This window comes from Rhinolophus ferrumequinum, chromosome 21 (assembly GCF_004115265.2).
Source record: "Rhinolophus ferrumequinum isolate MPI-CBG mRhiFer1 chromosome 21, mRhiFer1_v1.p, whole genome shotgun sequence".
In the NCBI taxonomy this organism is placed as follows: domain Eukaryota; kingdom Metazoa; phylum Chordata; class Mammalia; order Chiroptera; family Rhinolophidae; genus Rhinolophus; species Rhinolophus ferrumequinum.
In genome coordinates, this window is record NC_046304.1 from 29,864,272 (window position 1) to 29,881,249 (window position 16,978).

General features: G+C 36.3%; 1 protein-coding gene across 4 annotated transcripts in view; it reads right to left on the bottom strand.

Annotated features, from left to right (window-relative positions):
* STXBP4 (syntaxin binding protein 4) overlaps positions 1 to 16,978 on the bottom strand; it is a 147,007-nt gene that overhangs the window by 53,423 nt on the left and 76,606 nt on the right. For all 4 annotated transcript variants that reach the window (XM_033089637.1, XM_033089640.1, XM_033089639.1 and 1 more), the window contains 3 exons: positions 14,861 to 14,977; positions 14,324 to 14,373; positions 12,143 to 12,276 (listed from right to left, as the gene is read on the bottom strand). In XM_033089637.1, coding sequence (XP_032945528.1) covers positions 12,143 to 12,276; positions 14,324 to 14,373; positions 14,861 to 14,977 — 301 coding nt within the window. The remainder of the gene's footprint in view (positions 1 to 12,142; positions 12,277 to 14,323; positions 14,374 to 14,860; positions 14,978 to 16,978) is intronic.

Here is a 16,978-nt window from a genome sequence, read left to right on the forward strand (position 1 = left end):
TCTATAATACTTATAATAATACTTATAATAATACTTATAATAATATAACACACTCAGTGTTCTTTCTCTTCATTACTGCTTCAAATATAGATCTTCTCATCTTTAATTTTTATAAAAGCTTAAGTTAATCCTGGCTTTAACATTCCTGCCACTATTTTCATCAGTTCTTGTTAGTTCTAGGTTGTTCTTCATCCAGCTTTTGTGTATTTGTTTAAACATCTAAGCTCTTCAGAGAGCTCTGTGAATCTTCCCTTGACTTAACTGTATATACCTCTACCTTTTCTTCCCTACTGAGAGTGTGAGTAATTGTATATACTTTTAAGATGTCTTGCCCCACAAGCCACATTCCCATCCATGCTCTCTAAACATGAGAACAAATCCATTTAACCTAACTTTAAAGGAAAACAACACAAGATAAACTGCTTTCATGGAATCTGTGGTATATGTCCAGATATGCACATAATTAAACACTCACAACTTCTTTAGATTCTTTCAGTAGAACTACAATTCCAGCAGATGATACAAGAGTTGAAGTGCTTCACTATTACAACAGCCTGGCATACACTGGTTAACGATCTCCTTTGAGAGTGCATCACTCATATGCTTTTTCTGCCTGAGCTGCCTGAGGTCCACTCTTACAGACCAACTTTGGGTTCTCTGTTTCATCTCTACCGTTCGTTATGGTGCATCACCCTCACTCACGTTCATGGCGTTCTGTACACGAAACTGCCTGCCGTCTTACTCCCCTTCGATCAGATCTGGGGCTTTGAAAAAAGGTGTGATCATTATGAAAATCTTTTGGTCAGAAAGTCCCAGAGGATCTAGTGGGGTACCCCCGGTAGGCTCTACATGTACAAGTAGAGTTCATTCCGGTCTTCTTCAAGTGTCACCTACTTCATGACTGGGTACCACTGCTTGGTTTCCACTACAGGGACATCCTCCACGTGGCCTCTCTTTTAGTGTCTGACACACAGATACTAAACAAATATTTTTGGAATTGACTATTTGACATCTATTTGTATACAGAAGTGGGTCTTTCTGTTTACTAGATTCATGCATAAGACTGGGTGTTTATTTCTGTATAATAGATTCTTAGAAGTGAAACTGAAAAGGTACGTTTTAGATTCCTAGAGAAACAGATAAACTGTTCTCCAAAAGAGATGAATTGAGAAACATCTATCAACAGTGTACTACAGACTAGTAACTATTGTTAAAATATGGCCCGCTGGTGAATAAAAACGGCACCTCATTATTTTAAATTCACTCCCAAGGAAATAATATTAAAACATACATATTAAACATTCATATATTAAATAGACTTTAATCACAACTATAAAATATAAATATCTCATGAACACCTACTGTGTGCCAGGTACTGTTCTAGATGTTACCTAAAATGTTGTGAACAAGATATTCAAGATCGGGGCTGGCCCGGTGGCTCAGGAGGTTAGAGCTCCATGCTCCTAACTCCGAAGGCTGCCGGTTCGATTCCCACATGGGCCAGTGGGCTCTCAACCACAAGGTTGCCAGTCGAATTCCTCGACTCCCTCAAGGGATGGTGGGCTCCGCCCCCTGCAACTAAGATTGAACACGGCACCTTGAGCTGAGCTGCCTCCCGGATGGCTCAGTTGGTTGGAGCACGGGCTCTCAACCACAAGGTTGCCAGTTCGATTCCTCGACTCCCTCAAGGGATGGTGGGCTGTGCCCCCTGCAACTAGCAACGGCAACTGGCCCTGGAGCTGAGCTGCGCCCTCCACAACTAAGACTGAAAGGACAACAACTTGAAGCTGAACGGCACCCTCCACAACTAAGATTGAAAGGACAACAACTTGACTTGGAAAAACAGGCCTGGAAGCACACACTGTTCCCCAATAAAGTCCTGTTCCCCTTCCCCAATAAAATCTTAAAAAAAAAAAAAAGATGTTCAAGAACGCTGTTCTCAAGGAGCTGGTATTTTAATAAAGGAGATAGACAATAAAGAAGTAAACAAAAAATACATAGTGTTAAGTCCTAAGGAGAGAATAAAACAGGGGAGTAAAACAGAGTATCTGGAAGCAGAGAGAAAGCCAACATTAGCTAGGAGGTAAGGAAAGACCATTCTGAAAGCAAACAATTAGGCTGAGAGGACTAAGTGATACAATGAGCTGCACCTCTCCATCCATACTGTCCTTTTTGTTTTTCTCAAACATATGAGGCATTCTCCTATCTCAGGGCCTTTGCACTTGCTGTTGGAATATTCTTCCAGATATCTACAAGGCTTACTCCTTCCTCATATGGTGAAATGCCTGTGAACGTCTAGTTAAAGCTTTGCAGTGACCTGGTGGCTACTTGTAACTATTTCTGGGCAATTTTAGTGTTTTTACCTTCTACACAAGTTCAGCAAGGCCTCCCCTCTCCATATACAAGACTGTAAGAAATACGGAGACCCCTTAAGGCTGCCAATTAGACATAAACTTCTATATTATTTCAAACTTTATGTCCATGAAATAAATTTGAGTAGAAGCTGGGTTTCCTATCCAAATTTTACTACTACTTTAAAGAGTGAAATGTTACTTTGCAATGTGTTTTCCAGCAGTTTTTGCACATGGTTTTTTATGTGTTTTCAGTGGAGTAAGTTAATGATGATAGATTATATAAATCTACATTAGTAGAAATCTTTCACCACCTTCCAAGGTTTCCTGCTCTCTCCCCACTCCCCGAATAAAAAGATGTGGATGGAAGAGAATAGTTTATCATATTGGACTAGGTTGCAAGGACAGAATATTTCTTTTACATAATGACAGTAAACAATGAAAATTATGATGATAATATATATTGAGTACCTACCAGACATGAGTCACTTTATAAACATTATCTTTAATAAGCTAGCCACTTCAGATACATTATCTTTAATCCTCATAAAAATCCTATGAGTTGGTGATATCTCCATTTTCATAGATGAAGAAAATGAGACTCAGAGAGCTTAAAGAACCCCCAAAGCACAAATCTACTAGGTGATACAGTTGGAATTTGAACCCTGTAGCATATGGTCTTTTTACTATACTATTCTGCCTCTCTACAAGTAAAAAAATGAATCTTATCTTTTTGATAAAGTAGCATTAAGAGTACAAACAACTAATTTTTATGTAAAAAACTAAAGACAATTTCATAAATGTTACTTCATTTTATCCTGTAATGTAACGTGTTCATGGTTTCCATTTTATAAACGGAGCAAAAGTGAGGTGGAAGCATTTACCTAAGGTTTAAAAGATCTTGTCCAAGAAGGTTGTCTCACTCCCCATACTCTTCTCTACCTACTTTAACTTTCATTGGTATTTGGGAGTTATTACAGAAAAAATGAGAAACACCAATGACACTGTGTAGTCCCAAGACCTAATCATTTTAATCTAATTGGTAATATGGGTTGGATACGTCCATAAGGTCACAGATTTTAGAAAAGTATTATTAAAGATTCAATTCTTGATTCTATATCCTCGGTTTTAATATCTTTACCTAGGAACATTTATTATTCTTTATGCATTGCTTTGTAAATGGTTCCAAAGAGAGCTTTTATTTCTTATTGTGTGGTTTCCATGATGCTTATTGTTTTTTCTTTTAAAAGATGTTTTAAATTTCAGAAGTAACAAATGCTTATTCTAAAAAAAAAAATTTAAAAAGACCTAACAGTACAGATGTTTAAAAAACAAAACAAAAACACAGATGCTCTCCCAATCCGATTTCCCAAGAAACCAACATATCACAGAGTTAGGTATCTCCTATACACGATTGAAAATTATTAAAGCTTCTTGAACGAGTGCAATCTGCTGCTTTATTCTGAATATTTGGAAGTCATGAAAATTAGTTACGATGAGGTAAATTTTGGTCAATGATTCTAATTAAAATAAAAAACAAACTCCAAACATAATCTTATATTTACATAGTGCTTCACATTTAGAAAGCACTTTCATACCAGGCCCCTTAATTCTTGAAACAACTTTATGAAGACTGTACTCTTACTTTAGAGACAGGTAGCTAAGACTCCACGCAGTCATCATATTTTATCAAATCTAAGATACCACAGAACATAAGACACTCCGTCATTTTCTATGCTCCAAAAAGGAAAAAAAGAAAAAGAAAAAAAAGCCCATTCAGTTGTGACGGAACGACTGAACCACACCCCTGTGAGACTCACAGGACTTCATATTAGAAGACCTGAGTCTGGCACTGTCTTTTCCAAGAGTGTGACTTAAGTAAATCATTTAAGTTCTCTGAGCCTTGATCTTTTCATATCATTTCAACTACAAATAATAATGCCTATCTCACAGGGTTGCTGTGCAGACCTATTGATGTAAAATAGTGCTTTTCAACTGTAAAACTGATAAAATTTAAAAAAACTGTACCTATGGCATTATCATTTTAAAATATATAAGCTGTAATAGTAATATTGATATTCTGTTGTGGAAGGCAGGAAGTTCAGCCTCTAAATTGAACTATTTTATCATATTATCATGAGGGGTGTTAACTGCACACCACGGCTGTCTTTTCTGAGATGTGTTGTTAATACGTTGCCCTCACGTGACCTCTGGGGAACACCTATTCCATGAACCCCAAAAAATGTATTCAATTTGGCTGAGGACATTCTCAGACCTTGAGGAAAAATATTTCTTTCTGCCATCATTCACATTTTGCTTATCCAGTGATAGGATGGAAACACGAACTACACTGTAGACATTCCGTTATTATAGTCACTTCTGATTATGAAAGGAACTGGAGTTTCACTTTTTGGATGAGAGATAATTTACTACAGTTTACCATCAATGCCTTCTATAATTTTTAAGCTGTCCTTATATTTTTCTGCCTTCGTGTTAGAAGTCATTTTATGTTATAATCTCTTCACCAGGTTAGTAGTAAGGTGTACAGGCTTATACACTTGATTATATCTTAGATACTGTACATCCTGCCATTCCCTTGACAACAATATTCCTGTCTCGTGGGAGAAATTAAGTCTTGCTTGTCTAGCTATGCCTTCATACATTATGGCTGCTGGCAGCCCATGTGATTAAAGTATATATCAGACATACTTTCCTGGTAATGATCTTCTGTGAAAATGCACACCATGTGATAGCTCCGGGATTAATTCCCACTAGAAATCTGTGTATCCTAAACACTGGAAACATGGTGGCTTTTTGATTTTTGTGACTGACGAACTGTATTATGTTTGCTTCTTACGTACCAATAGAGAACAGTAGAGGGTTACTACAGATTTGGTGTAATTAAGTAATTTCAGCACTTCAATTCTCAGGAATTTGTTTAATGAAAAAGGCAAATGCCCAAGTTAACTGATGAGCAGAAGCACCAGGGAAACCTGAGGTCTAAGATCCGTGATGACGACCGGCAACTGCTTCGTGCTTCTGGACTTCCGGTGACTCGTGACCCGACATGCACATGAGTAACAAGGGTAAACATTCGTGCCGAATTTCAGGTGTTCCAGATGGTATATACACTGAGATACTACAAATCGCTTTTTAAAAATGAGTATTTGCTCTGTGTTACGCCAAACCTCACCCAAGCTGCTACTCTCTCCCACACCAATCACTGCACCAGCCAACTAGTCTCCCTACTTTCTTCCTTCTTGCTCCTCTGACAGTCCAGTTGCAAACCACTGTCTGAATGACCTTTAAAAATGTAGATCCAGTCATGTTACCCTCCTGCTTAAACCGTCAATGGCTTCTATGACACTCAAAATAAAATCCAAACTGTTAGGATGGTGTTCGAAGCCCTGTGTCATCGGCTCCTTTCTGCATCTCCACCCTTACCTCATGTGACTCTGCTGCTTGCTCACATGTATCAGAGACCCAGGTTTTCGTTCTGTCCTTCAAATATGTCAAGATTGCTCCTACCTCAGAGCTTTGGTCGTTGGCCTCAGCAGCTCTTCCCACAGATTTTTTTTCCTGGCTGGATCTTAGCTCACACGTCACCTTTTAAAAGAGGAGTGAGTAGCATCCCCACTTACTTACGTTCGCTTACATGTCCCCTGGCTTTATTATATGCATAATAGTCATTATTGTCTGGAATCGTTATTTACTTTTTTTGCTAACTTGTTTATCCATCTCTCTGCCCTTACAATTTACTGAAGCCGGTTGATGGTGAGGGCTTTCTTCTTGCTGTTATGTCAGTGCCTAGGTGAGGATCTGGCCCACTATAGATACTCAATAGTTCAGGAAAGAATAAAGTAATGAATCTAAATAATTACCTTTTCTTGAGTGATACATTTATCTCTCATTTTTTTACCCCTGGAAATAAAACTGTATCAGTTAAGAAATTACTTATTTTTCTTGAAGCTAATAATAATTTGCCTATTTAAAACAAAATTAAACAAGCCAAGCGTAGTTTCTCTTCCAGAAGTCACCCAAGATTAAATTTGATATATTTTCTTAATGGAACATTACAGCTGTGACCTACTTTTAGTTTGCAATGATACAAAAGAATATGTGAGTTTACCATTTTCCTTGACTGGTAAGACACCACAAATATTGACAGTGATTATTATCTGGTTCTGAATAATCAAGTGACTAGAGAATAGGGCTGCCTTATAAAAACAGGTGCAATTGTCTTTCTAATGGCATCAGAATGACATGTGCTTCTGCTTGGAACATCTTCTCAAATCCCAGAAGAAAGATAAATAGCATGATTATTTTATGGAGACTCTATGGAGAAGTAATGTCCATTCTAAATAATATAGTTTACTTTCACCAAAAATATATGGCTCTTCCTTTGATAAATTCATGTTCGTTAATAAAAAGTATTGTGGGGGAAATAAGAAAAGCAATGATGACACTTTGAGACCTAGAATAAGAACAGTGAGAAGATGCTAAATCAAGTCTTAGTTCTGGATCTTAAAGAAAAATTATGAAGGCCTTTCATATTTTGCAGTATTGCATTTCCCCTTTTGCTCATAAAACCTTTTCCCATCTGCCTAAATAACTTCTAATTAGGTTTAGGATATAAAGACAAAAAGCAGATATTAGTGACATTTTAATTTTAAAAGTTAAAACATTGCTAATTTCAGACAGGAACACCCGACTTGATGCAGGAGGCTCACATAGACCAATATATGTAATCGGAAGGTCATTACTTGGTGAGTAAAAGTCCACCCTTATTTTCAAATGGTTGAATAAAAATTACACAATTACGCAACCAATAACAGCTGAGCATGAATATTTCTGTTTTATGAGAAATGCTGTGATGAAAAGACTTACATATACATTTTTATGCAAATGTATTTTCTTTGCAAAATACACCAACAGGTGGGATTATTAAGTTACATTATATGACCATTACAAAGTTTTTTTTAACTTTCAAAAAAACTTTTCAAATACATAATTTAAAAGCCTTTGCTATATACTGCAAAATTGATTCCCAAGAATGTTGGGCCAAGTTATATTCCCACTTGTAGTAGATGAGAATATTTCCTTTCCATTTTAATTACCGTGTTTCCCTGAAAATAAGACCTAGCCAGACAATCAGCTCTAATGCATCTTTTGGAGCAAAAATTAATATAAGACCCGGTCTTATTTTACTATAATATAAGACCGGGTCTTATATAATATAATATAAGACTGGGTATAATATAATATAATATAATATAATATAATATAATACTAGGTCTTATATTAATTTTTGCTCCAAAAGATGCATTAGAGCTGATTGTCTGGCTAGGTCTTATTTTCGGGGAAACAGGGTACTTGTATGCCCAGGTGGCTCCTAAATTGGAGGGATTGTTTTTTTTTTTGTTTTTTTTTTAATGCCTAATATATGAGTAACTTAAGAAAAGAAAGGGCATTCTCTATGGGGAGAATCCTTGTTTCCTTTGCTCAGGCTTCACTGGACTCTTGTGGGTTAGAAACCTTTCCTCCAGCACATTGATCATTATAGTCTTATCCTCTGTTTTGGTGCATTCCTTTCTTGGTTTCAATCTTTTAAACATACAAATACATATTTCAATGTCATTTTAAGTAAAGGAACAAGATGAGGAGGTTTTGGCATGAGATAACTCTACCATCTTGATCCAAAGTCTATTCTTAATCTTGACAGCTATATTTTCTTGCTTTAATACTATGGACTTTTTCAATCATATATTGCTGTTTGCGTATATATTTGTTTATATTATAAGAGTTTGGATGAAATGTGTGTGTGTGTGTGTGTGGTACATTTCTCTGTACGAAAGCTTAAACGTAGAGAGCTAACTACTCAGAATTGGTTTTTGACCTTCAAAAGGACAAGTGAAACCCCTGGTTGCCTTGACAGGCAACCAAGTTGTTGGAGTTACCCTCTCAAAACTCAGGCCGTGGGCTGGTCAATGTGCATTTGCATTGCAAGTCCAAGGATGCTGCAGCAGTCTGAGGGGAGTAAGACACGAGCCAGGACCAGAGGTGGCTGTGCACAGCAATATGGCATTTGGTGCAGAAGCCACTGTGCGGGATCCCCTTACATGTAAAGCTACCCGTGTGCCCCAGTGTGTAACAGATCTAGTGTATCTGTGCTGCCTAAAGGACTGAACCCCAGTTGGCCTTCTGCTTGACACAGAAATTGTGTGAACCCTGAGAATTTCAAAAATGCCATTGACTCACAGAGATAAAAGAGTGAAAAGAGTCTAGCTATCCCCCAGCCAGTCTCTCACTTTATTCATTACCTCTCCAAATTAGAATGCATCCAGAAGTGCCCTCCTGCCAGAGTTCCTCCAGTGATCTGCGTAACTGCTACTTTTATTCAGCAGACGGAATAACAAATTGGCCCTTTGTGCTTTTCTTCTATGGGGTCCTGTATTGCAAAGTTTTGGGCATTTGCCCGTAACTGCTAGTACTTTTGAAGATTTTACCCTAATTTTATATTCCACTTATCATGTCCATGGAAATCTCGAAGGAAAGTAGATGCTTGTGTTTATTTATGCTGCCAATTTACCAGGAAGTCAATAAGTTCTCTTTTTATTAAACACCTCGTTTGGGATTATCTGGCCAGATTCTTTTATTATGCATTTTGAAAACAGTACTGCCTCTTCCTGCTTTTGTTACAGAATTATTTTTGTCAATCTAGATGTCAGTCAAGCAGAGATTACATGAAAGCATTACAATATCGACCACGTAAATATTGATGGAGATCAATACAAGCACCTCCAGAGATTCCAATACTGATGAAAATGCCTATTCTATCTACATGCTATTTCAATGGAAGTAATGTAATAGAACAGACCCAAGTTTCCTGACAGTTACCAATAAACAACTGAAAGATAAGGGGCTGATTCAGACATTTAGCCAGTTTCCTGTGATAATGACATCAACTGAAAAATCAATAATATTGAATGCTATATGTTACGAAAAGCTCTCATTTGCCATATTTTCAAAGGTATCTGAGTTGGAAGAAGCCTTAGACAATATGTAAGGCTTAGCAAAGAGGAAAAGTACATCTAAATTAATGAGCTTCAATCATAATGATAATGTGCGACCAGCATTAGCAGCAGCACCAGCAATGTGCATTTATGGAACATCTTATGGTACCAAGCACTCTGTGAGCTACTTGACGTGTGTCTCAGTTAGTCCTCCATTCCTGACACTTTCCATATGATCTCCATGTTTTATATGAGGAAACAGGCCCAGAGGTTAAGCAATTTGCCCCATGACGTTGAGGACTAGTCGGGTGCTCTCTGGAGCATCTCCAGGGAACGTCAGAGAATGCGGAGCACAGTTCACAGAGCCGCCCACTGCTGCCCCAGGCTGCCGCTGTGGTTCCCACGCTCCTCCTTGGTGAGAGGTGTTATGAGGAGGGCGGGTGGCCACGCCTACCGTGATGGAGAACACTCGTGTTCTCTGCGATTCTACATCAGGGCTCCTAAGTTGGGGTTCATAATGACTCTGAAAATGGATGCAAAATGTGTATAATTGTATGTTTCTGGGAAGAGGACTTTCACCAGATTTCAGTGTAGTCTATGATCCTAAAAAGATTCAGAACTGTCTTGCAAATATTCCTTAGAGGCTGGTTTTCAGCTGTAAGACCGGGGAAATCTTATTCTTGTTTCTGAGGAAATCCCATAGTATAACATCTAAGAAGAAAGTGCAGGCAATTACCCAAGAGAAAGTTTTAAATCATAACTTGAAATAACCAGATAGCCATGGACACGGAAATGAGGTGAAGGCTGCAGGTGAGTTATCTACCTCATCTCAATAATTTTCTGGTTTTCATTATATATATAGAAAACACCACTGCATACAGAGAAAGAAAAGTGAGCTGAGTTTATCTCCATTATCAAACTTAAAAAGCTATGTCATGTAAAATTATGAAAGTACTAGAAAATATGCCAACATTGGTGATTACATTTCTAAATAAAAAAGAAAACATAGAAACTATTTGCTAGTTTTAAACAGCAAAGTATGTATAATCTCGCATTCGGATAAAAAAGTGCAGATGGAATTTTTCACTTTTCTTCCACAGATGTTCTGCTGAATTTCAAATATTTTCTTTGAATAATCATGTTTGACAGATATAAAGGTTAACGCTAGCAAGGTAATTAACATTAATGACGGTGTCCACAGGGCTACGTCTGTGCAGGTGCTTCCCGCCACTGTTCCCACCCTCACTTAAAAACGTCTGATATTAATATATAAAATTCTGAACTATACATAATACATTCGGAGTGGTTATTTTCATCCCCCCTGAAACCTCTAAAATTTCTTTATGTTAAAGAGTTCTTACAGGGTTTTTGAAATGTAATCTGATTTTTAAAAAAGTAATAGCTTACACAAAATTAAAAAAAAAAAACACAAAAAAAACACTACCTAAATTAAGCTGGGGCATAAATTATTAGAGGCATGGTTTCCAACCCTCTGTAGCACAGTGTTGAAGTCAAAAGTTACCCAAAGGATCTTTGAATATTACTCTACACCAAGTCAATCTATTTACTACCCAGGACTTTACTAAAACTTATTATTTTGATACTTAACACAGAATTTTAGCTATATCTCTATATATTTATTTGATATCCGGCCCCCAGCACAGGAAGATTAGGAGTGGCAAACTAGAGGAATAGTGGAATGTTAAAGGTCAGCACAAAGACAGTCAGCAGACAGACAGACATCCACGGAAGAGACAGAAAAACAAACAACTAAGAAGGGAGTCTAAATCTCTGAAGAAGCAAAAGTGCTTGGAGACAGCAGGAGGGAAGGATGGAAATGTCCAGTCTATTTAAGCTTTCCCCAAGGATCTCCCTATCTATTGGGATGTTGGAAGTTACTTAGAGCATTGGCCTGCTTCTCTTTCTAGCCCAGTGGTGACTCTGGCAGTATCTAGTGACAGATCATGCGTTTCCTTAAGAGACTATTCTCTTGGCCCTAGCTTAGGAGTAAATGCCTGAGTAAGCAGCTCTGAAGAGTAGGGAACGGGTTCAGCCATTCCATAGCCCTTTAATTAATGACCCTGCTGACTGTCCTAGGATCTGTTCCTGGTTTTCCCTGTCTGTGACCATGGGGGTTTTCCATGGTTCTACTTAACTCTCTGTTTGAGCAGTCCAGTCTTTCATATTTATTGTGTTTTGGGGTCTTTTGTTCAGCTGGGCTGTACCTTCAATCTTATTCCATCTGTTGTGTATTATTCAAAAATTCCTCCATGCTGATTCCACCCTTCCCGTTTCCAAATCTGTTGTGGATTTATTTTTATTCTTCCATTTCGAAGAGACTTTGGATGGAAGTACGGGCAAAAACATGTCTTAATCAGCTCTCTTCTGTAAATAAAGCAAATATTCTCCCCCTCCAATGAGAGCGTTAAGAGTTTCATCGCGGGGGAGGCCAGCTAGCTCAGTTGGTTAGAGCGCTGTGCTCTTAAAAACAAGTTTGCCGGATCCCCACATGGGACACTGTGAGCTGCGCCCTCCACAACTAGATTGAAACAACTACTGGTATGTGACTTGGAACTGATGGGCCCTGGAAAAACAAACTTAAATAAATAAAAGTTAAAAAAAAAAAAGAAAGATCGTTCCTTGCTTACCTATCAATCTTATTGTAGTCAAACCAATACATTTCACCAAACTCAACTGTCAAACTTGAAATTTTCTTATTTTGTTTTGTTAAATGAATTATTTTGTAAAGAGTAAAAAAAAAGATGTCAGAAAACTTACAGTCCATATCAAGTATGGCACGAACGGATTTGACGAGTTCCTTAGACTCGAGTGCCAGGGCTGCTGGGACGTCCCGGCTATTCCTCCCCAGCAGCGTCAGGGAAGTCAGAGAGCCTAACACAGCTCTTCTTTCACTGTGAGGGCAAGAAAATAAAGTTGGACTTATTACACAATAAATAACACCTATCTTTGCTAGACCTGAATTCTTATTAGTTAGAAGTTTGTACAAACAAATTTTTATATCTGGGAACATTGTATTCTTACAGCCATGAAGGAAGTAATTCACAGAAAACAATATTTCTGTTTTCAATTCTTTATTGTATAACAAATAGGAGTATTTTAAAAATTAGGTTGACCTCATATATAGGAAGGAAGGAATGAAAGAATGGGCCACCTCCTAAATCACTTGTTGGGCTTATTTTGTGAGTGCTTGTGTTATGTTAACGTGATATAGCCTTTCAGTTCGTTTTTGTAAAAATTCAAATTAAGCACATAAGCACAAATTGATTAAAAAGGACATTCACTATTACTTCTAGCAATATTAAATATAAATTTAGTATGTAATCTTGCTCCTGAAATACTCTCTTAAGAAATTCCATTTGTTGTCCCTAAATCTGAAACAGCCTAGAGCATTTGTATCACATTTGAAAAATGTAAATGGCACCTGAAATGAATGCATTCTAATATAATTAAAAATGAAAGGTTTTAATGCAAAAAAAAGTCACTATGCTAAAACTTTTACTTGAAAAGAGACCATTTTAAACCGATGACAAAACCATCATTACTTACAATCCATCTTCTTAAGCATAATGGTATTAAATCACAGGGAGAAATTAAAGCATCAATTTTCAAATTCAAATATAGAGCCTTTGTTCTATGTTGAATGACCAAGGTCAATATCCACTACAGAAGACACAGTATATTAAAAAAGACTGAACCAAATTTTACCAGTGTTTAACTTTCTAAGACATGGTGAAGACTTGCTTAATCAAGTTTGCTTTTTAAAGTTATCTTTTCTCCATGAACCAGTTTTATAAAGGCAAGGGCAGGCTCTGGCCTTTAAATAGTGATTTTAACCTTCATTTTTAATACCAAACTTGTGAAATATAATTCAAGGTCACAATGACACCTTGGGGTTGGGAGAAGGGGACACACCTAATTCATACGAGAGGAATCTGATTGCTGAGTATTTTAACATCCTTACTGAAAATAATCATCGTGGAATTCACATAATTATGTTACATCATAAGCACCATGGATGACAGTTTAAAAAAAGTCAAATTCCTTCATTAGAAGAAATAAAGCATCACGTTAAAATGAATTTAAAAGTATACTGCTGTAGATACTGTTCTAAATTCAAAAAATGCTGTGGAAACCTAAAATATAATAAGAATACAATGAATCATCTTCACCTATTAAACTGCTGTTTTTGTAGTAAAAAGTAGAATTTTCCCATGTTTCTGCAAGCGTACATTGTAGATGTAGAAATACATTGCTAGCGTCAGCTATTATAAGAAAACCTTGCTTTGAAAACGTAAAAATGGGAATATTTGGTTTTTTGTGTATGTCTTTCATCATGTATCAAAATGATCATAAACTTGCAGTCTGAAATAAATAAATCTTATTAGTATGTTCATAGCTCCTAGTAAAAAATTTTAAATTGGAAACAATCCATGAATAATAACAAAATCAAGGTGTATTCTCCAAATATATTTCTTTAGGTTTACTGAATGCTGAAAAAAAAAAGAAAGAAACTGATCACATGAGCATGTTTTATAAAATTCTGTTTGCCATACCAACTAATCAGCCTGTGCTGATTGACCTTTAGCAGTGAACCTGTTACCAGTATAGTAACTTTTACTCATATACCAGAGGCTAACGAACTTCCAGTTCATCTCATCTTTACAGAATTCCTGACAAAGACAAGATAGGTGATTCCTATCTCAATTTTAGAATACTAGGTTACAGTGATTTGCTACATAACTCCAGGGATTTCTTTCAGAGAGATGGGGTCAAAAACCACGTCTTTGTATCTACTTCCACGAGACATTAAAAAATAGTATAGAATAGGAGTTATGTAGCATTTTAAGACTAAGAGATTTTTAGTATTTCAGTCACAATTACCAGATAAAAAATGTAATTGGTAGCCATACTCTGCAGAAAGCACTTAATTTTTCTTACCTTAAAGTTGATAAAGGAGCAGAATTATCAGAAAATACTTCTTGAATAGCCTAGGAACAAACAAGATAGTGAAGGAGATACCTAAGTTTGATGGATTTTTTTAAATGTCTTTTCTTGCTTAATTAATATTCATAACCTCCCCCCTCAACCGATTAAAAAGGTGTTTCTTCTGTTATGTGGGGGGGGTAATCAATTATATTAACCTACAATTCTACTCAAAAAATATAACAACTATAGAAACATTTCTTTATATGGTAAAGTTATCAAATAATGTTTACAGAGTATCATAGTTTTAGGAAAGTGTTCATTAAAACATTCTATGTATTTGGGATCATGTTACCCTGTCTTCATCAGTTCTCTTAACAATCTGTATATTAGCTGGTCTTCATTATCTAGGCAATTTTAAATCTGACTTTAAGTGTTTTGAACCCAGAGAATGTTTCACTAAGCCACCAAATACTCTGACATTTATCTGTATGTCAGTTGTCTGTACATTTCTTAAAAATGGACATAATGTAATGTGACAGGAAAATTTACCTCTACAAAATGAAGAAGCTTTTCAGTCGATGCCTCAAAAGTTTTTCGAGCCATTTCCGATTTTCGTAATTGGCAGTCAAGTACTGTGATTCTCTTTCTTAACTCCTGAACACTTTCCTGGACAGAGATATCAAAAAGACCATCTTACATATTTCTTTGGTTTTACATTAGTGGCTTCTATTCTCAGTTTTTATTAACTAGTACCCAACATTACCATATCATTTATTTTCTCTTTATTATACGTATCTTCTAATTTTGGATGGCCCTTAACTAATGGCCTATTTAAAAGTTAAACTGCACAGGGATACTGCAAATTTTATGAGATAAGCTGCATATAACTTTATTGATTCCTACAATGAAATACATTTAAATTCATTTACATTTTTTTTTTTTTTGGCAACATGGTTTACCAAATGCTGACAGAAACCCTTACCAGTGTGGCACAACCAAAACCGCTGAAGATATACATATATGTTAGCTAGGACAAGGGTCTCAAGGTCTGGGCGGTTCTTACTAAAAACTATTCCTGCTAAATGTTAAAACGTAGCACAATATTTTACACATGCAGCTGTAATGGGATAAGCTTCACCAGAACTCAATGGGATAAGACTAGCCAATTGGAAAGAAGAAATCAATGTGTAATTAACAAAATCCAGATAAGTTTAGCCAACTGCCAACAAAAAAATCAACATGTAATTAACCAAATAGTATATACAAGCAATGACTGAACCAACCTACACAGAAACAGAGCTTTGGATATGAATCCTTTGTCTCCTTTACTTGCTGCAAATAAATCAAACTACCTAACGACAACCATGTCTTGTTCTTGGATAGAACACCCCAAGCAGCAAACTCCTTGAGTTCAGCAACATATATATTTAATATATTACAATCCAGGGTAAAGATGAGCTGGCAAGGACGTAAAGGGGTTCTGTTGGCAGTAAAGGAATTCCACGGAAACAGCAACAGCAATGCTGAGTGAAGTGACCCACTGGACTAAGAGGGCACTGCAGCATAATTTGCTCTGAAGGCATATGCTGATCTCTAGAAGCCTACAGTTTGGCGTTTCCTCAGGCACAAAAGACAAATGTGAGAACTTTAATAGGTAAACGGGGGGCAAATAAACTCATAGGATGAACAGCATTTTGACTTTCACTCTGGTGAGTGGATTAAAAAAAAAAGTATCCCTTGAATAACTGCTAACCTCGTGCAGGTTTACGGTCAGGATTTATGTTACTTGTATGGTGTGTAAATTCATAAGCTGAAAATTTAGTTTAAATCGATCCCAGGTTACTAGAAGAAAACATAAAACTTCCTAAAGGGATATTTTCTAAACTCAAATCTCAAGGAATTCTCATATATATTGTTATCAAAAGAACATTTTGATATTTAAGCTACCATAAATGAAAGTCAGCTGAAGGAAACAAATTACAGGGTCAGACCTACAAAAACAAAAGATGCTGGAGTGATTCATATACAGAATATAAAGTAATATTTAATATGTTTTTAAAATTTAGAAGAAATTGAAAGCATAATAAAGGGACAAGAAACTGTCAAAATAGATCAGATAACAAAAAAATCTAAAAAGTAAAAATGTATTCATAATTAAATTATAAACTCAATTTATGGTTTACTACCCAATTAGATACAATTGGAAAGAGAACAGGTGAACTGGAAGACAGAGGTAAACAAACTCCTCATAATGGTGCAGAAAGATAAAAATTGAAAATATTAAAAAAAGGAGAAGAGATAAGAAAATAGTTAGAAGATCTGGCATATATTCAATCTGAATTATACAAGAGAGATCAGAAAGAATGAAAGAAAAATAGCTCAGGATAACAGCTTAGGGTTTTTTAAAAAAGGCAAAGACATTTTCCCACAGATCAGGAAGCTCAATGAATCTAAATAATTAAGTCAACACATAGTCAAGCTGCTGAACATTGAAGATAAAGAGATTTTAAAATCATCTAAAAAGAAACAGCAGATTGCAAACAAATGACAGATTGACGGCTACTGAAACCATGGAGTAAAAATACTGAAAGAAATAAAATGCCAACTCAACAATTCTAAATGTAGCAAAAATATATTTTCAGAACAAGAGTTCAATAAAGACGTTTT